Consider the following 27,932-nt stretch of genomic DNA (forward strand, 5'->3'; position numbering starts at 1 on the left):
CGCTCCTCCCCTGCTTGGGAACAGTGTGTGCCTGGGAAAGTTGCCTGCAGCCAGCCCTGGAGCATCTTTGCTCAGTGGCAGGTGGCCCTGCCCCGGGCCCCCAGCTGTGAGGTGGCCCTGGGCCCCAGGGACCCCCACTGTCGCTCCCCTTGCTGCCCACAGGAAGATGCCCCCGGACCTGCCCGCTGCCCCACCAGGAGCCGGAGGGGAGCCCCTGGGCCGGCAGCCGGGAGGGCACAGGTACACGGGGTGCTGGGGACAGAGGGATGCGGGGTGACCAAGGGAACAGAGAGGAGGTGGCATGGGGCACATGCTGGGGCCAGGAGCCAGGGCCAGCCCCAGGTGAGCACAGGCACCAGCAGGGAGCATGGGGTGCACCGTGATGCACCCCAAGGAGCAGTGTGGTCGCATGGTGTGCCCTGGGGGTGAGGGGCACCCTGAGGGCCAGGGGGGCACCCTGGGCTAAGGAGCAGACCCAGGGAACAGTCCCGCCAGTTGCTGGGTGGGCAGGGAGTGAGGCCAGGGCACCATGGGGTCCCTGCCTACCTTGCTGGGCATCCTCTCCCTTTCACCTCTTCCCACCAGCTGCAGTCACACCACCAGTCGCTTTCCAGAGTGTTTCTCCAGCTCTGGGGTAGGTCTTGGCCACCAGTCTGATCTGGTGGCTGCTGGGAGATGGTGTCCAGAGCAGAGTGGGAGGATGCCCCACAGCTGGCTCCAGCGCAGTCCCCGTACTTGAGCTATGGGTGCTAGGGTCCCACGCGATGGGTACCATGAGCTGCAGGGTGCAGGAAAGGTCCTGGCCAAGGCCTGGCTGTCCTGCAGCCTCATGGGAGCTGTGCTGGCGTGGGAAGCAGCCCTTCTCCACCACCATCATCATTCCCAGGGCTGGTGCTCAGAGCCAGGCTCTAACCCGGAGGGGGCCAAGGCTCGGGTCCCCGTGGCAGCTCCGTCCAGCTCTGCCCAGGGCCAGGCACGGTCCTGAGGTCCCTGGGGACACATTCCCCCAAGACGGATGGAGGTGTGCAGCTGGCTTCAGGCTGGCAGGTCCCAGAGCTGCTTACCACGTTCCTGGGACATGGAGGATGGAGATGCTGGAGAAACTGCCTTGAGCCTCACCAGGGCCCTCTCAGCCGCGCACAGATGTTTCTGTGGCAAGTCCAGCAGAAACCCTTCCGGGGGGTCCAACCCCCTCCTGCTTCATCCCCATCCCGGAGCCCCGCAGCCCCTGCCGGGGATGCAGCCGGCGGGAGAGCCAGGGGTGGCACTTTGGTGGGGGCCAGCCCGAAAAGCCGCTTTCCTCCGCTTCCCAGCGGGCGGGTGGGAAAAGCCCTTTTTGGGGGGCCGGGCTGGGCGGGGGCCGCCGCTCTGCCGCTCCCCCCCCCCCCGGCACCGCGCTCCGGGCCGCCCTCAATAAAGGGGCGGGAGCGCCGGGGGCCGCTCCGCGCCGGCACCGCCTGCGCCCGGCTCGGCTCGGCTCGGCTCGGCTCGGCACGGAGCGGCTCGGCTCGGCACGGTGCAGCCCGGCTCGGCACGGTGCAGCCCCGCGGGGGGCGGTGGGTGAGTGCCCGCGGCCGGGGGGGGCTGTCGCGGGGGTCCCCACGGGACCCGTGGGCGCTCGTCCGCCCTCCCGCGCCGGGGCGGCCGCCGGGTTCGCACCTCCCGGGTTCAGGCGGTCCGGGCCGTGCTTGGGCTGCGACCCGGGGTGGCGATCGCTGTGGTGTCAGGCCGGGTGCCCCCCGCAGCCGTGTGCGTGGGAAGCGGCGGGGCGTGGGGTCTCGCGGGCAGGGCTTGCCCACCCTGGCTCCCCGCTGCCCTAGAGCACCCCGCTTTTGCCAGCCTTCCCGGGGTGGTGCGGAGCCCCTGCAGGCAGGGGGACCGGTGGGCAGGAGCAGCCGGGGTGAGCTGCTGCCGGTGCCGAGGCGTGGAGCAGGCAGGCAGGCAGGCAGCGGGAAGGGCTTGTGGAGGCAGAGCCCGTGCACACCCTGCAGCCGGGGCTGGCAGCCTCCCGCCGGCCGGGGCACGGCACCCCCGGGCAGCGAGCGGGGCCGCGGGCCAGGCCCGGCCAGGCTGAACGGGGAGAGCTGGAGCGGGGCCAGGCGCGGGGCACACACGCGACCGTGCCGTCCCGCACCCGCCACCGCCGCCGGCCCGTGCCGTGCCATGGGGTAGCCACCGGCACTGCTCCCTCTCGGCCAGATGCAGGCCAGATGCTGCCCACCCGGCACTTTTCGGTGAGCCGGCAGACCCGGCGTGCTGCGCGGGCACTGGGTGCTGCCGGTTGCTTCTCCGGCGTGGGTGACGTGTGGTAACACGGCCGGGTACAGCCCTGCTGCCTCCCTGCCCTAACCCAAAGCGGGGGCTCTCCCCTGCACCGTCGGGTGCCAGCAGTGGTGCCCAGCGTGGCGCTGACGCCTTGCCTTCCTGAGGCTGCCAGGCGTCCCGGCACGGCACGGTGCTGGGCCCTCCCGGGCCCTGCCGCTCTGTCACCTCTGTCCCCAGAGGCATGGGGCTGGTGTGGGATGGTGGTGTCAGCATCCTCTCCCGCAGGCTCCCACGATGAGCAGCCGGCTCCTGCTCCTCGCCATGCTCCCGATGCTCCTGGGCCCCCCGGCTGCCACAGCGCAGAAGAGGAGCCAAGGTGGGTGCAGAGCACCGGGTGCACACGGTGGCAGGGGTGCGAGAGGGGCCCAGCACCACCGTGCCGTGGTGCCGGTCCGTGCCCTGAGTGCTGTCACCGCCCCGCAGCAGTGTGCGAGGATGTGCTGGAGGCCGACATCGTCTTCCTGGTGGACGGCTCATCCAGCATTGGCAGGAACAACTTCCGCGCCATCCGCACCTTCATGGACGAACTGGTGGGGCCCTTCGTGCAGGTGGTGGGCGAGAAGGCGGTGCGCTTCGCTGTGGCGCAGTACAGCGACGAGCCACGGTGAGCCCCGGGGAGGGGGCGTGCGGGACAGTGGGGTGGCAGGGCTGGGAGATGACACGTCCCCCGCGCCCCCCAGGGTAGAGTTCCCCTTCTCCCAGCACACCGATGGCACAAGCGTCCGGAGGGCCATCCAGCAGCTGAGCTACAAGGGCGGCAACACACGGACCGGTGCCGGCTTCCGCTACGTCGCTGACAACTTCTTCGGCCCCACACAGCTCCGTCCAGGGGTCCCCCAGGTACCTGCAGGGCGGTGGCCCTGGGGACACCTGGGAGGGGATGCGGTGGGTCCGTGGGCCCTGGGCTGGGTCTCACAGCTCTCACCTGGCCCCGCAGATCTGCATCCTCATCACGGATGGCAAGTCCCAGGATGATGCTGAGGGGCCAGCAGCAAAGCTGAAGAGCCAGGGCATCAAGGTCTTCGCTGTGGGTGAGCAAGGCTTTGGCGCCAGGTGAGGGGGGGTCCCCCCAGGTTCAGGGTCCCTGCCCTCACCCATCATCTCCATCCCTGCCAGGGATCAAGAACGCTGACCACAAGGAGCTGATGCGTGTGGCCTCAATGCCCACCGATGCCTTCTTCTTCTATGTTGGTGACTTCAAGCTGCTGGGGACGCTGGTGCCGCTAATGACACGCAGGGTGTGCACGAGCGTCGGGGGCACCCTGCGTCTCCTGGGTATGGGCACTCACCCTCCTTCCCATGGGGTATGGGTGCTGGCGGTGCTGGTGGTGCTGGGTGCCAGGCTGCGCTCACCCTCGGTGCACGCTTAGCACCCATCCTCCCCAAAATGCCCTCCTGGCCATCCTGTCCCACTGGGAATGTGGCTGTGCCACCCCGGCAAGCATTCCCCGCCACCCCATGCACCCTGGAGCTGACAGCTCCTGTGCTTCCCCACAGATGGGCCGAGCCACACCGGACCCTCCAACATGGAGATCCTGGAGCGCGGCCTTGACCAGCTGCGGATCCGCTGGACGGCAGCCAGCGGCCCTGTCACTGGCTACCGGGTGCAGCGCGTGCCGCTGACGGGGCTGGGGCAGCCGATCGTGGCAGAGAGGCAGGAGGTAAGCGCTCCCACCTGCCTGCTCCGAGTCCCTGGGGGTCCCTGGTGGCCCCACGCGTGTCCTGGGAATGGCAGGGGGGTGACACTCTCCCTGCCCAGGTGAGCCTGGGGCCGCGGGAGACGAGCGCTGTGCTGCGGGGGCTGCGCGCAGGGACGGAGTACCTGGTCACGGTCACTGCCCAGTACGCCAACAGCATCGGCGAGTCGGTGTCCGGCCGAGCACGCACCCGTGAGTGTCCATGCCACAGGGACGGGGACGCGGGCAGGCGCCGGGTGCCTATGGCATGTGGGGCTGGGGGCTCATCCCTGGCTCCCTGTGCCCCCAGAGAGCCGTGCTGGCTCCGTGCTGGATTTCCGTGTGGTGGAGACTGGACCGACCTTCCTGCGGCTGGCCTGGCAGCCCGGCCCCGACCCCCCCCAGGGCTACAGCCTCAGCTACACCGTGCAAGGTGAGGGTACTTTCCCTGCGAGCGGAGGGTCCTGTCTGGATGCCCTACCTTTGCGTAGCCCCGTGGGCCGGGCAGGACATGGCAGGGTGCATGCTCGGGGAAGGGGGTTGCATGCATGGGGGTGATGCAGGGGGTGCATGCCAAAAGCGCTGTGGGTGTTTGCACGCCTGCCTTCACCGCAGCGGCCGGCGCTCGTGCGCAGGCTGCGGGGCACGTGTGCGTACAGAGGCGTGGAGGCAGCGTGTGTGTTCCTACGCCCGGAGGCTTTGACGCGCAGGGCTCGAAGCGCTCGCATGGGTGTGCGTGACGGCCAGCGGCCCCCATGGGTGCCCCTGCCCGGGGCTGAGAGCGCAGGCATGCGCGTGCCCTTGCGGTTGCTCCGCGTGGGGGGCGGGCAGCAGACCCCTGTCCCAGCTGGGTGCTGGGCTGGAGCCGCGCACCTGGAAGCCCCTCCCTGGCCCCGGGCGCTCCGATGGGTGCCCCTGCCCTGGCCGCCGTCCCAGCCTCTCCCAGCGCTCCTCTCCCAGCGCTCCCCACCCCTGGCACCGACTGGCATCCCCGGGGCAAGGTGCGGGCCTGCGGACACCCCTTCCCTGCCGGGCCCGGCACGTGCTGTGCCCCCGTGCCCACCCTTACCCCTCCACCTCCCCGTCCAGGGGCAGCCCAGGGGGAAGAGAAGAGCCTGGGGGCCAGCGCGCAGTCGGCCACGCTGAGCAACCTGCGCCCCGACACCGAGTACGTGGTGACGCTCCGACCCCGCTACGCGCAACAGCCCGCCATCCCCGCCACCCTCACCGCCCGGACACGTAAGAACCGCGCCTGGCCCTGGGCTCAGCCGGGGACAGGGATGAGTTCCCAGCACAGGGATGCCCCTCCAGTCACCGTGCCCCATGGGGATGGGGTTGCCCAGCCCATTGCTGCCTGGGGGGGGGGACGGGATGGGGATGCAGGTGAGCACGACCACACTGCAATGCTGTGAGCCCCAAAAAGTGCTCCCGGAGGGGATGCAGCACTGTGTGCTCTCCCAGCTTCTTCATAGCCTTATGGGAGTGTTTCCGCTGAAGCTTTCCCCACGTGATGTAAAAATGTCAACTGAAAAAATGCAGGTTTTTTTTTTTATAAATTCAAGCACTGCGATCTTTGGGAAGAAAGCATTGCCGGGCAGGAGCAGGGGTGAGGCCCCGGGGCAACACCTTTACAAGCCTCAGATTTGGCAAACTGATTCCTTCAGCTGCTCCAGGCAGCCTTACCTGCAGAAAGTATTTAAGGCATTAAGCGGAAGGCGTTCGGGCTCCGGTTTGCTGGAGCTGCGGTGCTTTGAAGGAGCTGCCCGGGCATGGACTGCACTCGGTGACCTCAGTGTGGTTCAGCATCCATGAGCAGGGGCAAGGGGGCTTCCCCCCCACCAGAGCAGGCGTGTTTGCAGGCAAAAGTGCTTCCCGCTGCCCCCTGCCCTGCTCTCACGTGGGGGATGCGACAGGTACCTCTCGCCCGCAGGACGCCCGGTGGGTGTGCAGCACTTGGCCGTCCACAACATCTCGGCGCAGAGCATGCTGCTGGCCTGGCAGCCCGTCAGCGGTGCCACCGGCTACCGGCTCTCCTGGGCGACACTCACAGGTAGGTGCCCGTCCCTGAGCTTGCGCCCCTTCTGCTGGTGGCCCCAGGGAGGAGGGACAGGAGCAGGGCGGTGGCACGCACTGCCCGGACCCCCCAAAGGACTGCTGTGCTGGCTCTCACAGGGCAGGACAGGCACAGGGTGGACCTGGACGCCGGGCGGACGTCGCACGTGCTGGGGGGGCTACAGCCCAACACTGACTACGTGGTGATGGTGGCCCCGCTCTTTGGGCAGCTGGAGGGGCCCACGGCCACCGTGCGGCAGAAGACGGGTAGGTGGTGGGTACAGGTGATGCGAATCTGCCGCTGGCCTCTGGCTCTGCCCCCGGTGCCATTGCCACGGGATGGAGTGGGGACCAGCACCCTTGGCCCCACACCACGGTGATGCTCCCCACCCGGCTGTGTGCGGGGGCCGGCGACACGCCGTGGTGGGTGGCCAGCAGCAGAGTGGCACAGGGCAGCCTGGCCCACGGGGTCCCTCTTGCAGAGGCGGGAGCGGAGCAGACACTGCGAACCAACATCCTGGGCCCCACGTCCATCCAGGTGCTCTGGACCGGTGCCCGTGATGCCCGTGGCTACCGTCTGGAGTGGAAGAGAGCCACAGGTGGGCTTGGGGCGCCTGGACCCCTCCACAGGCCCCCCCGTGCTGGCAGCCGGCGGTGACCCTCCCCTCCCCGCAGGACCAGAGCCCCCCAGGACAGTGTCGCTCCCCAGCAGCGCCAACACCTACCAGCTGATGGGGCTGCAGCCAGGCACCGAGTACCGCATCACCCTCTACACACTCTATGATGGTGGGGAGGTGGCCACCCCAGTCACCACCTTCCAGACAGGTGAGTGACCGCCACGGGTCCCTGGCTTGTCCCCCACCCTCCCAAGCCATTGAGATGGAGGGACATCCCACATGGCATTGCTCAGCCCAGAGACCCCCTTGGCCATGAGACCCCTAGCTCTCTGGTCACCGCCCAGGGTAAGGATGGGGGCCGTGCCGTCCGGGCTCTGCGGCTCTGGCCATGCTTCACCATGTCCGCTCGCAGGCGTGGAGGCACCCGTGGGCACCGTGTCGGACCTGCGGCTCATTGAGGAGGCGGGCAGGCGGGTGCGACTGGGCTGGACCGGCGTCCCCGGTGCCACCGAGTACAAAGTGGTGGTGCGCAACAACCAGGGTGAGTCTGTGGGCAGGGGCGCAGGCAGCACCTGGGGGGCCCCAGCCAGCTGGTGCTGAGGGTCAGCGGCCGCCACGCTCCCGGCAGATGGCACAGAGAGGACGAGGCGCGTCCCGGGCAGCCAGACGGGGCTGGAGCTGGGTGACCTCCGGGAGGGCATCGCCTACCTGGTGCGCGTCTCGGCGCTGGCAGGCGGCCGGGAGGGCAGTGCCGCCACGCTCACCGTCCGCCTCAGTAAGTCCGTGTCGGGGTTTGCCATCGGGAGTCCTGGCGCTGTGTTTTCCTCCCCCTGGCGTGTGTTGGTCCTCTATGCCCCCACAAGCCCTCAGGGCACTGGGGTGGCCGCGAGGCCCCTCTAGGCACCCCACAGTGACACCATGGTGTCCTGGGGTGGTGCAGAGTACCCGGCGGTGGGCAGCATCTCAGAGCTGCGGGTGACGGAGGCCGGTCCCAGCCAGCTGCGGGTCACCTGGCGAGGGCTGCCAGGCGCCGGGGGCTACCTGCTGACGTGGCGAGGCAGCGACGGTGAGTGTGGGGACCGCGGGATGCTGCAGCAGTGGTGCCGGAGCCCTTCCCAGCCCAACTGTCTCTCCTAGGTCTGGAACAATCCCGCTTCCTCCCCGCTGACCCCACTGCCTTCACCATCGAGGGGTTGCGTGCCGGCATTGTCTACACCATTGGCGTCTCGGCCGTTGTGGATGGCCGTGAGGGCAGCCCTGTCACCACCACGGGGCGGATAGGTGAGGCGTCCCCTCACCCACTGGTACCAGCTGGTGCCACTTGCCCCGGGCGTGGGTGACAGTGGCCCTCTTGGTGTCGCAGCACCCGAGCAGGTGGGGACGGTGTCCCGGCTGGAGGTGCAAGCATCCAGGAGCAATGTTGCCCGCGTCACCTGGGTCGGCGTGCCGGGAGCCACTGCCTACCGTGTGGTGTGGAGCCGCAGGGATGGTACCGTGGGGTGAGGATGGGAACGGGCCCCGAGGGCGGTGGGGCAGAGGGCTGACGCCGCGGTCCTTGGCAGGGGGCTCGGAGAACAGCCAGCGAGTTCCCGGCCACACCAGCTCCTTCGACATCCCCGACCTGGAGGGTGGCGTCTCCTACACCGTGAAGGTGACGGCGCTCATTGGCAACCGGGAGGGCAACCCCGTCTCCATCATCGTCACCACCCGTGAGTGCTGGGTGGGGGGCAGCACCCCGGGGTGGCACCGGGCACCCCTGCCCCTAACGCCTGTTCCTCTGCCCCACAGCGGAGGCAGCCCCGCTGCCCCCCGTCAGCAGCTTCCAGGTGACAGAGGCCTCGGAGCACCGCCTGCGCCTGGCCTGGGTGCCGGTGGCCGGCAGCGCCGGGTACCGCCTGGTCTGGCGCCTGGCTGAGGGTGAGCTTGGCCAGCCAGCACCCCTGCATCCCCGCCAGCCCCCATGCCGCACCCCCCTCACCCCTCTCTCCCCCCGGGCAGGAGGGCCCCAGCGCAGCCAGCAGCTCCCAGCCACTGCCAGCTCCTATGACCTGGGGGGGCTGGAGCCAGGCCGGCGTTACCACATCAGCATCACCAGCCTGGCTGGCAGCAGGGAGAGCGAGCCGGCCACTGCCACCGCCATCACCGGTAAGGGGCTGCATGGGGCCAAGGGAGCATTGGAGCCCCGGCGCAGGGCTGGAGCCCAGAGGGGCATCCAGGGACCGGGCTGTCGCAGCCGCTGGCTGGGGGAGGGTGATGGCTGGGGGGCCAGGAGTGGGGTGGGGGCTGCCCCATGGGGCCAGCACACTCTTTCCTCCTCCTCCTTGGCAGCTGCCCCGGGGCATGTCACCAGCCTGCGGGTGACAGATGTGCAGAGAGACTCCGTGACGCTCGCCTGGACCCCCGTCCCCGGTGCCTCCAGCTACGTCCTCTCCTGGACCCCCCCCGCAGGTGAGGCGGGCGAACAGCCCCAGGGCAGGGGGCAGTGTCCCCACGGGGGCTCGCCAGTCCCCCTGACTCTGTCCCCTGGGTGGCAGCTGGGGGGGAGACAGGGCAGACGTTGCCCGGCGCTGCCAGCTCCCAGCAGGTCTCCGGGCTGCGCCTGGGGCAGCGCTACACCTTCACCCTCCGCCCGGTCCTGGGGAGCACGCCGGGTGCCGAGACCTCTGTCAGCGAGCGCACGGGTATGGTGAGGCTGCGCCGGGGGGACGGGCTGGGCTTGTCCCCGCTCTGCCGGCGGCTTCACCCCTTCCCTGTACCCCGCAGTCTGCAGGGACGCCCGCGGTGACATCATCTTCCTCGTGCATGGCACCCGCGACAGCTCCTCCAGCGCTGATGCCATCCGCACCCTCCTCTCCAACACCGTGTCCGCCTTGGGACGCCTGGGCCCCGAGGGCACCCAGGTAGGGTGCTGCCACGGCGGTGGGGGTCCTGGGGGTGCGGGCGGGCAGTGGTGCCCACTGCTCCCCTGCACCCTCACAGGTGGCTCTGGCCACATACAGCTACCGCAGCCTGCCCTGGCTGCTCCTCAACCGCTCCAGTGACTTGCCCGCCGTGCTGGAGCAGATTCGCACCATGCGCTACGAGGAGCCCAGCGGCAACGCCATCGGTGAGGGGCTGCGCTGGGAGCCGGGGCAGCAGCTGGCGGAACCCCGCTGACCGCCCCCCTCCTCCTTCTCCCTCCCTAGGGGCAGCCATCACCTTCGCCAGGACCTACTTGCTGAGCCCCAGCGCGGGGCGCCGGCCCAGTGTGCCGGCGGTGCTGGTGGTCCTGGCCGACAGCCCCTCTGGGGACGACGCCATTGCTGCGGCCAGGGATGTCAAGGCTGGGGGTGAGGATGGATGGGGTCCCAGCGGGGTGCATACAGAGGGGGCTGTGTCCGGTGGGGTGCTGAGGGTGCTCTCGACTCAGGGATCCGGGTGCTGGCGGTGGGCTTGGAGGGGGCAGACCGGGAGCAGCTCCGGCGTGTGGTCACCGGCGAGGACCCACGGTACCTCTACCACGACAGCGGCACCCTGGCAGAGCTGGAGGGGGAGCTCACCGACGACCTCTGCACCATCATCTCTACCAGGGTAAGGGGTCAGGGTGCCCTGGGGGGTGCAGAGCAGGAGCAGCCCCACAGGGGCCAGGGGCTTCTCCTATGCCTGGGTTCACACAGGCTTCCCTTGTCTTGCCAGCCGGAGCCAGAGCCAAAGCCAAAGCCCTGTACTGTGCAGTGCCCTAGGGTGAGCATCCCCGTGCTGTGCCGTGCCGTGCCGTGCCATGCCATGCCATGCCATGCCGCCAGGGCTCAGGGACCCCCAAACTTGCTGATGGCAGCAGTGCAGTGGGGAGCTAAGCATGGGAGTACAGCCGCTAACCTGTTCCTTCTGTCCCTTTGCAGGGCGAAAAGGGGGACCGTGGAGAGACAGTGAGTGTTTGGGTGTCTCCCCACTGCTGGTGGCTCTGGGGGGGGCTGTGTCCCCCCAAACCTCACTGATGCCAGCCCAGAGGGGATGGTCAGCACTGGCTTTGTCTCCGCAGGGACTGCAAGGACGCGTGGGGCAGCCGGGCCCCCCTGGCGAGCCGGTAAAGTCCTGCTGGGGGGGAGATGGGGGGCAGCTCCCTGGTGGGGGGCAGCAACACGGCCCCCAGGTCCCCTTGTCCTGCCTGTGGGTGTGTGCCAAGGCAGGGACCTGTCCAGCCCTGACTGCAGGGACAGAGAAGGGCTACTGCCCCCCACCCAGCCCATCCTCTCTGCTGTCCCTCCAGGGCCGCCATGGGCTGCCTGGCCCTCCAGGACCTGCTGGCCCGCAGGGTCTGCCAGGAGAGAGCATTGAGCGGCCAGGCAAGAAGGGGGACAGGGTGAGTACCTCCAATCCCCTCACCCAGATGCCCCCTGGGTCCCCAGGCACAGGGACCCAGCCCCGTGGGGTCTCTCTCTGCCCCTCGTCCTTCCCTACTCCTCACCCAGGCTGGAGGATCTTCTTGGGGAGCCCTGGTCCTGCCCCATGCTGCTCTCTCACACCCTAACTCAGCACACACGGGAAAGGCACCCCGAGACCTGGCTCAGCCATGGGGCTGTCCTGCGCTCCCAGTGCCAGGACCAGCACTGTCTGGGGCACTGGGGGGGGTCTGGTAGTGCCAGCATGCACTGGACACTGGTGTGATGCTCCTTTCTCCCACAGGGATTACCTGGAGCTGACGGGACACCAGGAAGCCCTGGCCGCCCTGGGAACCCCGGATCCCCTGGCCAGCCAGTAAGTGGGGATGTCTCCCCGAGTTTGCTGCTGCATGGTGGGCTCTTCCCATCACCCTGCCTGCCCTGCCTGCTCCCTGAGCCAGCCTCTGCCTACCCTTTCCTTGTGCCGGGGAGTCTCCATAGCTGGTAGGGTCATTGCTGTCCCCTGTGTGTGTGTCCCAGGCCAAGCGTACTGGGCAGGGACTGTTCATCCCCGACTTGGCTGGAGCCCCCGTCCCATCCCATCCCATCCCATCCCATCCCATCCCATCCCATCCTCCCTCCTCGGGCTGGCAGGGACACACATTCATCTCCTGAGCTGTTGTTTTCCAGGGTACCCAGGGCGTCCCTGGCCTCCGAGGGGATCCTGTGAGTATGGCCCCATCCCTACCCATCCCTGCTCCCCACCCGCACCTCCCCCCTCACTCTCGTCTTTCTTTCCCAGGGGCCCCGGGGGCCGATGGGGCTTTCTGGCCCGAAGGGGGAGAAAGGCGAGCCGGTAGGTGATGGGCATGGGGCTGCCCTGCGGGGGTCCCTGGGGAGCAGTGGGACCCTGGCGGGCACATCTCAGCCCCTGGCATCTCCTGTTACTTGGTCTCTGGGTGACCCCAGGGTCTCCTCATCTCCCTGCTGGGCTGCTGGCCTTGTGGCACTGTAGCCCCCGTCCTGCACTGGGGACACGACAGGGCACACGGGGACACTGATTTTTCCTCCCCCTCCTCACTCAGGGAGAGCCCAGGGTGATCGTGGATGGAGCACAGGGGCTGCCAGGCCGGAAAGGGGAGCCGGGCACACCGGTAGGTATGGGGGTGGTGATACCAGGGGGTCTCTGCCAGCACCCCCAGCTCATGCCGCAGCCCCAGCTAACAGAGCATCTCTGTCCTCCAGGGCAGCCCTGGCCCGCCTGGGAGCCCTGGTGCACGGGGACCATTTGGTGATCCAGGTCCCCCCGGTCCGCTTGGACCCATGGGGCCGCCGGGACCTCCGGGAGAGTTCGTGAAGGTACGTGCCCCCTGGTGCTGCGCGGGCACGGCTGGGGGACATGTGGACAGATGGATGGAGGGACAGCCAGCAGCTTGAAGCTGCTCCCCTGTGCAGTGGTCCTGGTCCCACTCACGGGCTGTGCCCACGCACACATAAACATGCACGAGCTGTTGCTGGTGCTGGGCAGTGTGCAGAGGCACATGGCACACATGCGCCCTGATACCACTGATGATGGGCTCTGTCCAGCAGGTTCCCGCTCTCCATTTGAGGGGGCATGGGAAGAGCCCAGACCTGTCCTTACCTACATTTTTTTTTGCTTTTGCAGGGGGAGAAGGGTGACCGAGGGGAGAGGGTGAGTGGCTCTATGTTTCCCTGGCTCCTCTGCCCTCCTGGACAGAGGTCCTGTGGGTGCCTGAGGGCACTGCAGTTGGGAAGGTCTGAGCCCTCCCAGGCTGTCACACAGGAGCTGACCCCTGTCTCTGCAGGGCCCCCCCGGACTTGTGGATGGCACAGCACCTCGAGGGGAGCCTGGCCCCCCGGTGAGTCCGGCACCTGAGCCAGCAGGGATGGCAGAGGGGAGTGGGGCTGTGCCAGTTGTGTGTCCCTGGGGCTGAGCTGTGCTCTCTTGCAGGGCCTGCCTGGGGACCCTGGGCCCCGGGGACCTGCCGGGCCCCCCGGCCTGAGGGGAGAGAAGGTAAGAGGGCAGTGAGGATGCTCTGCTGGGGCCGGACCCCGTACCGCTCTCCAGCGGGGATGCCCGTCCCCATCTCATGGGCGTCCCCATCTCATGGGCATGGCTGTCTCCTTTCCTAATCCCCAGGGTGACAGCAAAGAAGGTTTCCCAGGGCCGCCCGGCCGCCCCGGGGACCCAGGAGACCGGGTGAGTTTTCCAAGAGAAGGTAAGGCAGGCAGGAGCTGGCCTCGCTGGTGAGCCGAGCCCTGAAGGCACCCCAGAGGGCTCCCGCTCCAGCCAGCCTGGGCGTTTGCCCTGCCACACCAGAGGTGACATCTTCTCCACCCTCCTTTGCAGGGCCCTCGGGGACCGCCGGGAGAGCAGGGCAGGAAGGTGAGTGGTGTGGGGACCAAAGGGATGCTCTCGCCTTGCCTTCAGCAGGGAGAAAAGGGGTCTGGGTGCTGTACCGGGACCCCTGCCATCCCCTGCGGGTCCTGCTGCCCCTGACCCCGCCTTCTTCCTGTGTCAGGGAGACCGTGGGGCACCAGGCGAGCTGGGAGAGATCGGCGAGAAGGTGAGAGGGTGCCAGAGCAGGATCGTGCCATTCAGCAGCATTGGCAGGTCCTGGTGTCCCTGCAGCCCCGCGGTGGCTCTGCCTGGGTGTTGCTGTTGGAGCCCAGTGATCTTGGATGCGATTTGGGGCTGGGCCCCGAAGGGTTCTGGGGCAGCACGTGTTGTGGGGGCAGCATGGCATGGAGGGAGGAAGGCTCCCTGACACCCTCTTCTGCTTCACTCTGCAGGGGGACCGCGGCGTGCCGGGCCCCGAGGGTGAGAAGGTAGGTGAGCTGGGGCAGCTGCAGCCACGCTGGGGCAATGCCTGCCCTGCCCTGGAGCAGCCGCCCTGGCACGGGGTGGGAGGATGCCCCTGACACCTTCCTCTTCCTCCCCTCCTCCAGGGCGAGGCGGGAGCCCCAGGGCGCCCAGGGCCGTCAGGCAGAGAGGTGAGTGGGAGCAGTGGCTGCGGTGCTGTGGACCCGGCACCCCGGGAGCGGGGGCTGCTATGCCCCAGGTGCGAGTCCCCAGGCACCACCAGCTCTCTGAGGTCTCTTCTCTCACCACAGGGAGCTCCAGGACCGGCTGGCCCCCGGGGCGAGAAGGTGAGGGCAAAGCGGGGTCCCAGTGGGGTGGCAGGGGGCTGCTGGGGAAGGGGCCGGCAATGACACCCATCTCTCCACAGGGCGATCCAGGACCACCCGGCAAGCCGGTAAGTGATGCTGCCCGGCGGGTCTACGTCTGCCTGCCCCAGCCCTGGGACAGGGAGCTGCGGGCAGTGCCCAGCACCGTCCCCTCTGCTTCTCCCCCAGGCTCCCAGTGTGCCCGGTGTTGGAGGAGAGAAGGTAACCCTGCCCCAGCCATGCCCCCTGGCCCTGTGCCGGCACTCCCCGGGCATGGCCATGGGCTGGGGAGGGGGATTGCACAGCTGGACATCGACCCGAGGGGATGCCCATGCTGGTCCCCGGGCCTGGCTGTCCCTAGCTGCAGTGGGGGGAAGGGGGTGGTGTGGGGGGGCTGATGGTGCCATTTCATCTGCTCCAGGGTGACAGAGGCTTCCCAGGACCAGAAGGACCTCCTGGCCCCAAGGGCGATGCAGGAGATAAAGGTGCCCGTGTGAGTACTGCCTGGGGACGGGGCGCACAGGAGGCATGGCACAGCCCCCCCGGGTTCACGGTGCCCGTGCCGTTGCTCCAAGCTGCATCCCTTCGTGTCTAGGGTGCCCCTGGCCTGAGCATCCCGGGGCCGGCTGGCCCCAAAGGCGAGCAGGGTGATCGGGTGAGTCTGGGTGCACCCCAAGGGCTGGGGCTGGCCAGGGTCTGCTCTGGGGGCACCGGCTCATGGCCCCAGTCAGTCCCCCAGCACGGGGCCACCCAGGTCCCTGGTGACAAGTGCTTTCCCTCTCCAACAACCAGGGTATCGTTGGCCTCACGGGCAGGAGCGGCCCAAAGGTAATGTCACTGCAGGAGGCATTGCCCCTCCGTCCATCTGTCCATCCATCCGTCCATTGGGCTCTGGAGGGGCTGTCCCTGCAGGCTGTGCCATGATGCCGCTCCAGGGAGTGGAGGGTGCCGTGCTGAGCCCCTTCTCCCCCCGGCAGCCCCTGCGCTCCCCCCATGCTGCCCTGACCCATTGCCCCTTCTCCCCCTGCCTAGGGCGACCCAGGGGAGCCAGGGGAGAAGGGAGAGCCGGGCCGAGCTGGTGCCCCGGGGCAGACCGGGCTGCGTGGCAAGGAGGTAGCGTGGGGCGAGGGGGGCAATGGGAGTGGGGGCCATGGGGCACCATGGCACTGAGGAGTTGGGGGGCTGGCAGGGAGCAGGAGGATGCTGGTGACTTGTGCTTTTCTCCCCCTGGCTGGCGTCCGCTGACCTGTGCCGCAGGGAGAGCGTGGAGAGAAAGGTGACGAAGGTACCCCGGTAAGCAAGTACCCTCTGGGACCACTGCCCCCCTCCCTGCTGCCCCCCACTCATCATCTCTATCCCCACAGGGTGAAGCGGGTCTGCCTGGCAAACCCGGAGACAGGGGCCCCCGGGTAAGTGCGGGGCTGGCGGGCACCCTGGGGCAGGCAAGATGCCCAGTGGCCTCGGGGTGGCTCCCGCTAACACACACCCTCCCTCTGCCCTCCACCCAGGGCCTCCCCGGCTACCGCGGCCCCCCCGGGGAGAAGGGTGACTCAGGGGACCCAGGTCCCGAAGGCAGGAATGTGAGTACCACCTGGTGTGCGCCCACTGCCCCGTGGGCACCCACCACCCCACTCACCCCATTGCCCCGCACCCACCCTTACCCCAGGGGTACCCTCCACCCCACGGGTCCCACGTCCCCTCCTCCCCTCACCCTGTGCCTCTTTCCTGCAGGGCAGCCCCGGAGCGCCAGGGAGCAAGGGTGACCGTGGGGAGCCGGTGAGTGACGCGGGGCCACGTGCTTGGCCCCCACCCTGGAGCCAGCCCTGCCCTTGCTGGGGCCACGCCAGCTCCCCTTAACCCGCTTCCCTCGCCCTTCTTTCAGGGGCCTCCCGGACCCCCAGGACGAACCGTAAGTTCTGCCCCCACCCCTCTCCCTGCCCATGGGCTGGTGCCCGGCCCCGTGTGCTCTGACAGCCCCTCTCTGCCCCACAGGTTGACGTGGGGCTTGGAGGAGTGGGGGAGAAGGGTGAGAAGGTAACGAGCGGGTCCCCTGGGATGCTGGTGGTGGGGTGTCCTGTGCTGTCCCCCGCTGGGCTCTGCCTGTGCACTGGGATCCTGGTGCACCAAGCCCTCCCTGCCCAAAACAGCCCCTGCCACGTGGAGCCGACGCACACCACGGCTGAGAACCATGTGGGATCGGGGGGCACATGATGCTCCTGCCCAGTGCCGGGAGGAGGGTGCCAGGGTAGGAGGTCCCTGTAGGGCTGAGGTCCTTGAAGGAGCCAGCACGCTCATGGCTCCCTAGTCCCGTAGGGATCCCACAGCTGTACCCTACACTCTGGGTGTTTTCACTTTTACAAGCCAGCTCAGGCTTGGGGCAGTTTTGGCCACAGGCTGTGCTCTGTGCTGGATGGTATTGCGGTCCCCAGCCATGGCTCAGCTGGCTCCTGGCTCAGCAGCGCTGCTTGTTGCATTTCTTCTGCGACCACTACCTGGCCACCCAGGAGCTGCATTGAGCCCAGCAACATCTTTTTTCAGCCCATGCCTGTATTTTGAGACCTTTGCTATTATCCCGCCCTTAAACTGTGCAGCATAAGCAGAGATGCTCAGCATGGGCTCTGGCACCGGCTCGGCACAGGCATTTGCGCCGGCGGCGTGGCAGTACGGCAGTACCCTCTAACTGCTGTGCCCTTCCCTGGCAGGGGGACCCTGGGGATCCTGGCGAGGACGGCGCGAAGGGCACCCGCGGCGATGCCGGCTCCCCCGGCCTGCCCGGAGAGAGGGTAGGTGCCGGGTCTCTGGTGCGGGACGCAGTGGGACAGCAAGACGGGCAATGTTCTGCCGGAAAGCCAGGGGTCCTGGTGTGCAGGAGCTGGTGGGCGATCACCCAGGACCCCCTCCTTTCCCCCCATACCCTACTGCTGAGCATGTCTCTCTCTTGCAGGGCGTGGAGGGCCCCCGCGGCCCCCCTGGTGCACGGGTGAGTGCCCCCCTTCCCCTTGGGGGTCTGACTGGGGTGTCTGCACCCTGCTCAGCTCCCGTTTGGGGGGACGATGCTCACTCCTCTTCCCACCCTGCAGGGTGACCCTGGGGACCGAGGCCTGCCAGGAGAGAAGGTGAGGGGGCTGGGGGCTGGGGGCTGCCCCATGGCACCCCCGTCTCGCCCCATGGCTTCAGCCCTCCTGCCCTGCTCTCTTACAGGGGGACCGTGGCCCACCAGGTGTGGATGGCCGCAACGGGCTGGAAGGCAAACCTGGGTCCCCGGGCCCCGCTGGGCTGCGGTGTGAGCATGGTCCGGGGTGGGGGGCACGGCCACCCCTGGGCACCGCGGGTGGGGGCTGTGGGATGGAGGGATGATGGGGTGGGAGGAACCCCCCCCCCCCCCCCCAGACACTCTCCGCTTCGGGCTGAAGGAGCTCGTGGGGGGCCTGTGGCAGGGCAGCAAAGTCCCTGCCCTCACCTCCTCCTTGTCTGCAGGGGGACCCAGGGAAGCAGGGGGACCCCGGCCGGGATGTAAGTAGCTCCGGAGAGGGCGGGTTTGGGTTGTGCTCCCGCTGGGGCCATCGCACTTGCAAGGGACTGATGCCTTGTCCCATGCTCCTTGGTCCGAGGCAACACAGCAGGACCATCCCCTGTCCCCAGCAGGGTGTCACCGTCCCGGTCACGCTCCCTCCTCCCAGAGCCAGCTGGGGGAGATGGGTCCCCTGCCACCCAGTGCTCCTCCTGTCTCCTTTCCTTGCAGGGGCTGCCCGGGCTGCGTGGGGAGCAGGGACCGCCTGGCCCCGTGGGCCCCTTGGGACCGCCCGGTGTCCCCGTAAGTACCGGCCGCCCTGCGCCCTGGGGATGCATCCTGGCCCATGCCCTCTGCAGTTGGTCCCAGCTGGGTCTGTCTGCTGGGGCTCGCCCTATGCCCAGCTCCCCCTTCCCTGCACCCTGGGGCCGCAGTGGGGCCTGGGGACCCCTGGCTGCTGGTGCCGGGGGGAGCACCGGGGGGGCTCTCTCACTGCCTCTGCTTCCTCCCAGGGCAAACCTGGTGACGATGGCAAACCTGGCCTCAGCGGAAAGAACGTGAGTACAGGGAGCAGGGCTTGGCTCTGGGGCTCGCCCAGGGTCCTGAGGGCTGGTGATCCCCGTACAACATAAAGGCAAGGGGGGCATATGGCAAAGAGCCCCCGCACTCTGAGCCATGCCCCTGGTGCCTGTCCCTGTCCCATGCGGTGCCCGTGCTGGGATGGTCGAGTCGGGCACTGACTGACAGCTTGTGTCCCCAGGGAGAAGATGGGACGCCAGGAGAGGATGGGAGAAAGGTAAGGAGCCGAGCCCCAGGTGGTCCCTGTGCAGTCCCTGCATGGTCCCCATATGCCTGGTGGCTCCTCCCTGCCTGGGTCCATGAGCATCATTCTGGGGCATGCGGATGGGGCAGCATCCCTCTAACTCCTTTCCCTCCTGGTTAGGGAGACAAAGGTGACGCAGGACCCCCTGGCAGAGAGGTGAGTACCTCCCTGCAGAGAAGCGTGGTGAGGGGGGGTGCTGGGTACGTGCCCCCACCGGGGACAGACCTAGGCACCCAGGTACTGGGCATGACACTGCTCTCTCGGCAGGGCCGCAGCGGTGCCAAAGGCGAGCAGGGCGACAGAGGTGTGCCGGGCCCCCTCGGCCCCCCTGGCCTCCCTGGCGTCCCAGGGCAGGTCGGCCCCCCAGGCCAGGTGCGTAGTCCTCAAGCCCATGGTGCCATCCAGCACCGGACCCTGGAGTCTGGGCTGCCATGGGGTGGGCAGGACCCCTCCCACGGCTCCCACAGGGCACTGCCCCGTGTCCATGGGTGCCAGGTGCCATTGTGTCCCCTCTGCGTCTTCCAGGGCTCACCGGGCCTCCGTGGAGTGGCTGGACCGAAGGTAGGTGTGCTCCTGCCCCTGAGCCCCCCAAGGCAAAGGTCTGGGGGATGCTGTGCCAGATGGGAAAAGTCCTTGGTGGGAATTCCTGCCCCCAGGCTGGCAGGGCTGGACCCTGGTGCTGGAGTCGGCACCGGCCAGCCTGGCTCTGCCCCTGTTGATGCCTTTGCTGTGTTTCAGGGGGACCCTGGAGAGCCTGGACTGCGAGGGGAGCCTGTGAGTACCCAGCACCGAGCCTGACAAGCTGTGATGCGCTCCAGGGTGGTTGCAACTGCAGCCCCTGCCCAGGCAGCACCAGCAGTGTTAATTCTGGAACCTACTGAGGGCAGCATCAGCACTGCTCACCTCGCCTACCACATCTCTGTACATCTTTTCATTCCCTCTTTCTCTGCAAACCTAGGGGCGACCTGGCAACCCTGGAGCACGTGGAGACCCTGGGACTGCAGTGGTGAGTCCCCCACTGTCCACGCAGGTGCTGGGTTGGGACATCAGCCCCAGGGGATGGAGGACCCTCCACATGGTGGGAGCAGGCCAACACCCACTTTGTTTTTAATGTTTTCTTATTGCAGAACATTGAACGTAGTCTGGAAGCACTTGGCATCAAGGTACATAGTCCCCGGCTGTCAGGCTGGGGGTTGTTCCTGCCACACGGCAGCAGGAGGGGGACACGGGAGGTGGTGGGAGACCCGAGCGACCCAAGATGGGTTGGCGAGGCCATGGGGTGCTGCTGCAGCTGGGTTGCACTGACCCCCTGACCGATGGCTCTTTCCTCCCTCCCAGATCTCATCCCTGAAGGAGCTCACGGGTGCCTACGACGGGAGCTCGGACTCGTTTCTGCCACTGTCCGAGCGGCTGCGGGGCCAAAAGGGCAGCCGGGGGGAGCCGGGAGAGAGGGGGCCTCCGGGCCGAGAGGTAAGTGGAACCAAGCTCGATGCCATGCCCAAATATGCTGCCCCGCTCCCCCCCTACCCGGGCTGGCTGGGGTGGCCATGCAGCCGCCTCAGCCCTGGGATGCTAGCGGAGGGCTGACAGCCCCCGGCACGGAGCTGGTTCTCGCAGCACGGCGTTATGTTTTGCAGGGCTCCTTAGGCTTCCCTGGCGAGCGAGGACCCAAAGGTGACAAGGGGGACCCGGGTGCTCCCGGCCCCCAGGGCCCCACGGGCCGGGCTGTTGGTGAGCGGGGTCCCGAGGGGCCTCCTGGGCAGCCGGGGGAGCCTGGCAAGCCGGGCATCCCTGGGGTGCCGGGCCGGGCCGGGGAGCTGGGGGAGGCCGGGCGGCCCGGCGAGAAGGTGAGTGTGTGTGGATGTGCAGGGCAAGGACTGGGGGACCTGGTCCAGGGGCTTGGGGACAGACCCCTGATGGCGACCGCGTTGTTTTCCTAGGGTGACCGGGGCGAGAAGGGCGACCGGGGCGAGCAGGTGAGCCGGGACAGGGACACAGTCCTTGCTGTCCCCCATGCTGTGCACCTCTTGGGGGGACGGGGGGCTTTCTGGGGGCAGGGAGTTGCCCTATGGGGGCTAGGAGTGGCTGTACTGGGATGGCTCTGCTCCTCCGTGCCCTGCTGTCCCTTTGATGCTCAACCTATTTTTCTCCCCCCCACCAGGGCAGGGACGGCTTGCCTGGCCCCCCAGGGCCCCCAGGGCCCAAGGTAGGTGATGGCTGCTGCTGGGGACCGTCCCCAAGGGGTGCCAGCCTGCACCTCTGGGGATGGATGGCCATGTCCAGTCCCCTGGCACAGGGGCTTGGGGAGGGCTGTGCCCCCGGGGAGACGTTCCTGCCATCCCCTGGGTGCCGGCCCTGACTGCGCCCTGCCCGCAGGCAGACGTGGAGGGCAGCCTGATGGGCTTCCCTGGCGAGCGTGGCCCCGCCGGACCCAAGGGAGCAAAGGTGCGTGGCTGGGCAGAAAGGAGTGGGGCAGCCAAGGCGACCGAGCCGGGGACAACGTGATGAGCTGGGCTGGGACAGGCATCCCCGGGGGGGCGGTGGGGGCTGATGGCATCTGTCTTCTCCCCGATGCAGGGCGAGCCGGGAGCCGAGGGCGAGCGGGGACCCAAAGGAGATAAGGTCTGCGGTCGTAAGTCTCCCACTGCCAATGGGGCAGCCCCATGGAGCAAAGCCCTGGGTGGGGGCACTACTGGGGGCACCCCTCTTTGGGTGTCAGCAGGCCCTCGGGAGGGGGGGGCTGTGAAGGTCCCTGCCTCTCCTACAACCCTGTGCCTGTCCCCACTGCAGGGTGAGGGTGGCCCGCGGGGCGAGCGAGGGGAGCCCGGCGAGAAGGGCAGGGACGGTGCCCCGGTGAGTACCGCACGGTCCCCCCCACCTGGTGCTGACCCTGTCACCCTGCCTGGCGCTGACCCTGTCCCTGTCTCTTGTGCCAGGGTCTCCCGGGTGAGAGAGGGCTGGCTGGCCCCGAGGGGAAGCCGGTGAGTGGGGATGTGGTGGGGGGATGCGGGCTGGGGTGGGGGAAAGGTCCTGTGGTCCCACACCAGCCACCACCAGCACCAGTAGGAGCATTCACGTCTCCTTCGCCTCCTTCCCCTCCAGCACAGGGCACACAGGGCTTTAAGGGTCCTCCCGGCCCACCCCCATAAGTACCCCAGGCTGGGTACTGCACACCGGCAATGGGGAACATCCCTGGGGGGCAGGTGGGGCTGCTTGGGGTGGTTGGCTCCCACTCGCCTACTGGCTCTGATGTTGTTCTTTGCAGGGCTTGCCAGGCTTCCCCGGCGTGCTGGGACGCCCGGTAGGTGTCTGTATCCCCCCCCATGTCAGTGTGCCCCCCCACCTCAGCACGCAGTCGGAAGCTCCCGGCTGTGGGCGCTGGGTGAAGCCGTGGGGGCCATCCTGCTGCCTGGGTGGGTGCTTGGCCCCAGGCATCTTGCCAGGAGCTGGCCAGGCTTGTCCTCACTTGGCATGGGTGCTTACCAGAGCTGCTGGCACTGTCTGGGTCTCCTCTCCCAGGAGACACCCCATACACCCACCGGGGGAAAACGCATCCCTGCAGTGACCCCATCTCTTCCTCCCTTCAGGGCAGCCAGGGAGACCCGGGACCCCCAGGACCTCCGGTAAGGACCCACCCCACGACACGTACAGGGGACTGTCACGCAAGGGGGATGTCAGCCAGGGCGGGCGTCCCCCCAGGGAGCCGGGGTGGGGTGGCAGTGCTGGGACCACGCTGCCCCACTGCCCCCTCCCTGTCCTGTGCCACCAGCAAGCACTGTCACAAAATAATGTTCCCTTGTCCCCTGCAGGGCAGTACTGGCCCACCGGGAGCCCAGGGCCCAGCTGGGACCAAGGTATGGCATTGGCATCGGCATCGCCACGTCTGACCTGGCAGAGGAAAATGGTGCCTTGCCAGATTTGGGGGCTGGAAGGAGGGCCACACTTCATGATATTCTGCGCTGGAGGGAGGGACGTTTCGGGTTGGCCCCCCTCCCAGATCCAGTCGGCCCTGGGGAACAACCCTGTGGCAGGCACAGGGACGTGGCCGTGACCGCAGTGGCCGGTGGGTCGGGGCGGTGGGACTGATGCAGGCGCTGTCTTCGCAGGGCGATCCGGGGGAACCTGGTTCCGGCATCCGGGTGAGCACTCGCGTCCTCCCCGCCAGCACCCATCTGGCCCCCCTAAAGCCAGCTGGTCCTGCCACCATGTACCTTCCCGTGGCGGTAGCCGAGGTCCTGGCTGTGCCAGGGCAGCGTGCCATCCCCTCTCTGATGTGGCTGTTTCCATCACAGGGTTTGCCCGGTCCCCAGGGCAGTGTGGGTCTGCCAGGCCCCCCTGGCCCCCCTGGCCCGGGGGTAAGTATCTGCAGCCCACCCTGACCTGCTTTCTGGCTGTTCCTGGTGCCTGGGCTGCCACTTGATTTCTGCTCGTGTCTCCCTTGCAGGGCCCACCGGGTGTCCCTGGGCTGCCAGGGCAAGTGGTGAGTGTGTCATCTCCCCCTGCTCAGCTGCCATCAATGTGGGTGCTCAGCGCTGCTTAGACAGCTGCGGGACTCCCATGCCCCAGCCCTGTTCTTACTGCCCGCAGGGGGAAAGTGGGAAGCCAGGTGTGCCAGGCAGGGATGGCGTGCCGGGGAAGGACGGCGAGGCGGGGATGCCTGGGAAGATGGTACGTTGCTGCTCACCCTGTCCCGTCCCAGAGGGAGCCCTGCAAGGCTCAGCCTGGCGTGTCTGCAGCTGAGGCTGAGGGCTGTGCTGCTTGTGCCAGGGCATGCCGGGACCTTCAGGCCCTGCCGGTCCCAAGGGACAGCCAGGGGATGCTGGAGCCCCCGGGCAGGTGAGTGCAGAGCTGCCTCGGCGGTTGGGAGCTTCCCCAGCCAGGATGAAGGGGAGCATCCCTGTGCAGCCCTGCTCACCTGCCCCCTCTCTTCCCTGTGCTCCAGGCCGTCGCTGGCCCTCCCGGTGCCAAAGGCGAGAAGGTAAGGAGCCAGGGTGCAAGGCAGAGGACCTCCCACCCCGGGGTGCTGCCGAGGTGCGCAGTGGGCACACCTTAGCACCCATGTGTCACTGCAGGGTGAGCCGGCACTGCTGGAGGGCGTGCTGCTGGGAGAACCCGTGAGTTGGCCCCATTAACCTTGTCCCCCCTTTAACCTCATCCCCCCTGCCGCCAGTCCATGCCTTCTGGGGGGGGCAAGTCAGCCCTGTGGCTGCCCCCTCCCCTAATGCCGCTCTCCCCCTGGTAGGGCTCCAAGGGTGACCGAGGCTTGCCCGGCCCCAAGGGCGAGAAGGTGAGTGCTGCCCCGGGGGGCTGGTGGGGAGGGAACCATGGGGGCCCTGGGCTCCCCAGCTGCCTGCCCGTGGCAAGGGGGTTCCAGCTACAGCTGCTCGCCCTGCACATCGTCTCCCAACCCTGCTTTTTGCTTGTTCTCCCCTGCCAGGGGGAGCCAGGAAGATTTGGGGAGCCGGGGGATCCTGGGGAAGATGTGAGTAGGATGCACATGGGGGGGCTGGGGGGCAGGTGGTGGGGGCAACAGATGCTGTCGGTGGGGGGACTTGTGCCCCCACCACCCAGACCTTCCTCGTGGCCTGGTGTCTTCACAGGGAGCCAAGGGGTCCGCTGGAGCCAAAGGGGAGAAGGTAAGTGTCCCCTGGTCCCAGGGGAGTGGGGTGCTCCCCAGCCCTGTGGGGCCGCTCTGGGTGGCACGGGGCCCCTCGCAGCCCTGTGCCCACCAGCCAGGGGACACACCGTGTGCTCTGCCACCACGCAGGGATCGCCAGGTGTCGGTGTGCGGGGACCTCCAGGACAGGATGGGCCTCCAGGCTTGAAGGTAACCCCTGCCCCCATGTCACCCTGGCTCTTGCTGTGTCACCGACACCCAGGTGCTGCCCTGGCTCAGCCAGCCATGGGAGAAGCATGCTCCTGGGGGCTGTTTTGCTGGGCCCCATCTTTTTCCTCCCTGATGCAGGGTGACATCGGCTTGCCAGGACCACCAGGACCCCCAGGCTTAGCAGGCATCGCTGGGACGCCAGGACAGCCAGGCCTGAGAGGGGACAACGGGCAGCCTGGCCCACCGGGTCCCCCGGGGGAGAGGGTAAAGGCTATGGCCGGTGCTTAGCCTCGCTGGTCTGGGTGACCCCGGACCCTCAGGCAGTGCCAGCAGGGTCCCTGCAAGCCCTGCTGGCTCCCGGCTGTGGTCCCTGCCCGCTAAGGACCACGTGTTTCCCTGCTAGGGTTTGATCGGCTTTCCTGGAAGAGACGGCACCTCCGGACCACCGGGACCTGCGGGGCTCCCAGGGCCAGCTGTGAGTACGGGCCTCCAGTGCCGCGGCATCCCTGGGGGGTGCAGGCTCTGCCCTGGCTGCCCCGCCAGCTCGGGCAGGGTGATGGGCACCCACCCTGCACCTTCCCGGCCCCAGGCCCTGGGGCTGGGGGCTGCCAGGGGCTCCAGCATGGGGCAGGAGCTGCTGTGGGAGCCCCAGGGATGCTTTGCGGGGCACCTGGCACTGCCTTCCTCCTGTGGTTCACTCACCTCTCTCTTTTCTTTTAGGGCATACAAGGGGCCGCTGGCCTGAAAGGTGACAAGGTAGGATGGGGGCAGCCCTATAGCATGAGAGATGTGGGGCCACTCCTCCCATGGGGTGTCCTTGCTGCAGCCACCCCTGGGTGATGCTGAAACCACTCTGGATGGTGGCACATGGAAGCCTGCTCTGTGCTGGGCACCCGGGGCAGTGGAGGGTCTGCAGGGTGTCCCCTGGCATGGTGGGGGGGGCAGGACATGGCTGGGAGGAGCAGTGGGCAGCAAGGACAGGGACGAGCTCTTGCCTTCCCCTGGTAGGGTGCCCCGGGGGCCGGGCTGCCGGGAGCCAGAGGCGAGCGCGGAGACCCGGGGCCGCGGGTAGGTACCGCCACAGCCCCCCTGCATCCTCACTGGAGCCCCCCATGTCCCCACCACCAGGGACGGGAAATCCCACGGCGCCAGGCCCGAGGGGACAGGGAGCCAGCCCTGCACCTGTCCCCAGGGTGGGGGTGACGCTGGGGATGCCCCCATCCCAGACCCCCTTCTCACATCCCTTTCTTCTCGCAGGGTGAAGACGGGCGCCCAGGGCCAGAAGGCGATCGCGGGCCGGCGGTAAATACTCCCCTCCCCGGCTGCACCCCTGGCCGGGCCACCCCCTGACCACCCCTCTCCTCTCTCCTGCAGGGCTTGCCTGGGAACCGGGGGGGAGCGTGGGGACAAGGTAAGGGACCCTGGGGGCTGGAGAGCCGGGGGCGGGGGGGCGCGAATGTTGCACCCCCAGAGATCAGGGTCCCCAGGGAGGTGCTGCCCGCTCCCTGCCGCGCATCCTTGCAGCATCTCACCATCTCACCTTCCTCTCAGGGAGACGTTGGGGCCCCAGGGCCCAAGGGAGACAAGGTGAGTCCCCGGGGCTGGGGGGCAGTGGGAGGGAGGGCAGCAGTGCTGGCCCCCCCCACTCACCCCCTCCCCTCCTTTGGGTGTGCAGGGCGATACTGTGGTAGTGGAGGGGCCCGCCGGAGCACGGGGCAGCAAGGGGGAGCCGGTAAGAGATGTCCCCATTCTCCCTGTCCCCCTCTGTGTTGTTCCTTTTATCCTGATGGGCAGGGGCTCTCCTGTGCATCCCCCTCCCCAAGGCCCTGCCTGCCCTGCTCCTGGCCCAGGGCAGCTCCCAGCCCTACAGGTTTGATCCTGCACCCCCTCTCCTGAGTGGCACAGGACAGCCCCCACCCCCCCCCCGCCTGCCAGAAGAGCTGGAGGGGCTTCTTTCTGCCAAGGGACCCCTCCCTCGCAGAGCACACTGTCCCCTCTCCTTCAGCCATACCACAGACACCTCTGTCCCTGCCCTGGGGGGGTCTGTCCTCCCCACCCCCGACATGTGTCTGAGCATCTCCCTGTCTCCTGACCCCTCCCGGTGTTTCCCCCTTCGCAGGGAGAGCGTGGCCTGAAGGGCACGGAAGGGGGACAAGGGAGACAAGGGGGAGCAAGGCATGCCTGGAGAGAAGGTACGGGGCTGGGGGCGCTTGTGCAGGGCTGGGGGGTGCTGGGTTGGGGACCACAGAGGGCTGCAGATAGGGTGATGGACAGAGGGACCAGGGCATGGTGGCATCACTCTGCCCCACATGCTGGTGCTTGTGGGTACCCTGGCACGGTGCTTGGCATCCCAGCAAGGGGAGCTGCCAGAGCTGGCCTCGGAGGCCACCGTGGCTGTGCCATGGCCGTGCTGTGGCCGGAGCTCTTCTTCCCGCCCTGTGTCGATCTGGGTTTCTGCTTGCAGGGGGCGAGAGGCGAGCAAGGTGAGAAGGGCTCCACGGGCTTCCCCGGGGCACGTGGCCCCGGTGGGCAGAAGGTAAGGAGCTGGGCATCCCTCGCTGCTAGCGGGGTGCTGGGGGGGTGTCGGGGGTACCATCCCCTTCCCCTGCCCTGACCCATGCCTTTGCCTTCCCCAGGGAGAGGTTGGAGCATCGGGAGAGCCTGGCGAGCCGGTGAGGAGCCACGTCTCAGTGCCACTGCCACCCCACCATGGGGCAGAAGCAGAACTCTGTCACACTGTGTGCTCTCCTGCAGGGCCAGCCCGGCCGTGATGGGATCCCTGGAGCCCGGGGAGAGAAGGGCGACATGGGACCCCTGGGCATGCGCGGCCCCAAGGTGGGTTGGTCCCTCTGCCCGCCAGTGCTCTCCCAGCCAGGGCCCATGCCAGCTCAGCAAGGCTCTGACTCCCCTCCTCATCCTTGCAGGGGGACCGGGGCATGAAAGGCGCCTGCGGCCTCGATGGGGACAAAGGCGAGAAGGTGAGTGGGTGTCCACAGGGTGCCACAGGAGCCCGGACGGTGCCTGGAGGCTGCGGCCCTTTGGATCCCCTCCGCCAGCCGGCAGGAGCAGGGAGATGGCTGAGGCTGGAGCTCGGCCCCCGCGGCAGGGGCATGGGGTCCCCTCCTCTGCCTGCGGCTCTGGGGTGAGCATTAAGGAGCGCACGACTGACCGCCCTGCTTCTCTCCTGCCTGCTGTAGGGAGACCCGGGAATCCCGGGGCGCTCGGGGCTGCCGGGGAGGAAAGGTGAACCGGTAAGCATCACGCTGGCACTGGGGTGGGATGGGGTTGCACGGCAGGTGGCTGATGGATGTCTGCTTTGTCCCCCAGGGAGAGCTGGGTCTGTCAGGGCCACCAGGCATCCCCGGGAAAGAGGGGCTCATGGGACCCAAGGTAGGTTAGGGCAGTGCCAGGAAAAGCTGTGCTGGCACTTCAGCCCCCTGGCTGCCTGTCCCCCGCTGCCTGTCCCCCACTGCCTGCCTCTTCCTCTTCACAGGGCGACCGGGGATTCGATGGGCAGCAGGGAGCCAAAGGAGACCAGGGGGAGAAAGGAG

General features: G+C 68.1%; 1 protein-coding gene across 3 annotated transcripts; it reads left to right on the plus strand.

The window, feature by feature from the left end:
* Positions 1 to 28: 28 nt before the first annotated feature.
* Positions 29 to 27,932, plus strand: COL7A1 (collagen type VII alpha 1 chain). Of its 3 annotated transcripts, XR_008233609.1 has the most exons (110): positions 29 to 240; positions 2,551 to 2,641; positions 2,749 to 2,929; positions 3,006 to 3,165; positions 3,263 to 3,356; positions 3,442 to 3,600; positions 3,823 to 3,986; positions 4,085 to 4,214; positions 4,312 to 4,434; positions 5,091 to 5,240; positions 5,932 to 6,051; positions 6,174 to 6,320; positions 6,536 to 6,652; positions 6,729 to 6,878; positions 7,083 to 7,211; positions 7,299 to 7,445; positions 7,611 to 7,736; positions 7,808 to 7,951; positions 8,034 to 8,159; positions 8,233 to 8,379; positions 8,459 to 8,587; positions 8,669 to 8,815; positions 8,999 to 9,118; positions 9,205 to 9,351; positions 9,434 to 9,570; positions 9,650 to 9,776; positions 9,856 to 9,999; positions 10,080 to 10,240; positions 10,346 to 10,393; positions 10,552 to 10,578; positions 10,692 to 10,736; positions 10,920 to 11,012; positions 11,336 to 11,407; positions 11,722 to 11,757; positions 11,834 to 11,887; positions 12,117 to 12,185; positions 12,277 to 12,390; positions 12,698 to 12,724; positions 12,858 to 12,911; positions 13,004 to 13,066; positions 13,193 to 13,252; positions 13,403 to 13,438; positions 13,575 to 13,619; positions 13,846 to 13,881; positions 14,002 to 14,046; positions 14,167 to 14,202; positions 14,283 to 14,309; positions 14,410 to 14,442; positions 14,642 to 14,713; positions 14,816 to 14,875; positions 15,013 to 15,048; positions 15,253 to 15,333; positions 15,478 to 15,513; positions 15,585 to 15,629; positions 15,729 to 15,800; positions 15,952 to 15,996; positions 16,103 to 16,129; positions 16,213 to 16,254; positions 16,923 to 17,003; positions 17,165 to 17,200; positions 17,301 to 17,336; positions 17,422 to 17,512; positions 17,708 to 17,733; positions 17,963 to 18,034; positions 18,244 to 18,288; positions 18,492 to 18,527; positions 18,675 to 18,710; positions 18,822 to 18,926; positions 19,080 to 19,115; positions 19,293 to 19,328; positions 19,513 to 19,560; positions 19,682 to 19,717; positions 19,893 to 20,024; positions 20,192 to 20,401; positions 20,495 to 20,530; positions 20,716 to 20,760; positions 20,931 to 20,999; positions 21,132 to 21,176; positions 21,345 to 21,407; positions 21,491 to 21,535; positions 21,820 to 21,855; positions 22,142 to 22,177; positions 22,364 to 22,408; positions 22,661 to 22,693; positions 22,847 to 22,909; positions 22,999 to 23,034; positions 23,142 to 23,222; positions 23,322 to 23,390; positions 23,497 to 23,532; positions 23,627 to 23,668; positions 23,797 to 23,841; positions 23,992 to 24,036; positions 24,155 to 24,190; positions 24,322 to 24,381; positions 24,520 to 24,645; positions 24,785 to 24,856; positions 25,102 to 25,137; positions 25,390 to 25,449; positions 25,639 to 25,683; positions 25,756 to 25,792; positions 25,933 to 25,968; positions 26,057 to 26,113; positions 26,501 to 26,573; positions 26,846 to 26,917; positions 27,018 to 27,053; positions 27,136 to 27,216; positions 27,306 to 27,359; positions 27,579 to 27,632; positions 27,709 to 27,771; positions 27,875 to 27,932. XR_008233609.1 is itself a non-coding variant. In XM_052777984.1 (107 exons), exons 2-107 carry the CDS (start codon positions 2,560 to 2,562, stop codon positions 27,319 to 27,321), a joined length of 8,019 nt encoding a protein of 2,672 aa, XP_052633944.1. In that variant the 5' UTR covers positions 29 to 240; positions 2,551 to 2,559; the 3' UTR covers positions 27,322 to 27,627. The 3 variants fall into 3 exon arrangements, 1 of the variants encoding a protein (XP_052633944.1); XR_008233610.1 differs by lacking the exons at positions 29 to 240; positions 27,875 to 27,932 and adding an exon at positions 1,486 to 1,560; XM_052777984.1 differs by lacking the exons at positions 27,709 to 27,771; positions 27,875 to 27,932 and having other exon boundaries at positions 27,306 to 27,627.

The sequence above is a fragment of the Harpia harpyja genome, chromosome Z (genome assembly GCF_026419915.1).
Source record: "Harpia harpyja isolate bHarHar1 chromosome Z, bHarHar1 primary haplotype, whole genome shotgun sequence".
NCBI classification, from domain to species: Eukaryota; Metazoa; Chordata; class Aves; order Accipitriformes; family Accipitridae; genus Harpia; species Harpia harpyja.

Excerpts from the sequence above, each read along its gene's own strand:
- COL7A1 (XM_052777984.1), top strand. The coding sequence starts at position 2,560 with ATGAGCAGCCGGCTCCTGCTCCTCGCCATGCTCCCGATGCTCCTGGGC. Across the intron at positions 18,528-18,674 it reads CAGGAGAGGATGGGAGAAAG|GGAGACAAAGGTGACGCAGG; the intron begins GTAAGGAGCCGA and ends CCTCCTGGTTAG. Across the intron at positions 22,910-22,998 it reads CTGGCCCCCCTGGCCCGGGG|GGCCCACCGGGTGTCCCTGG; the intron begins GTAAGTATCTGC and ends TCTCCCTTGCAG.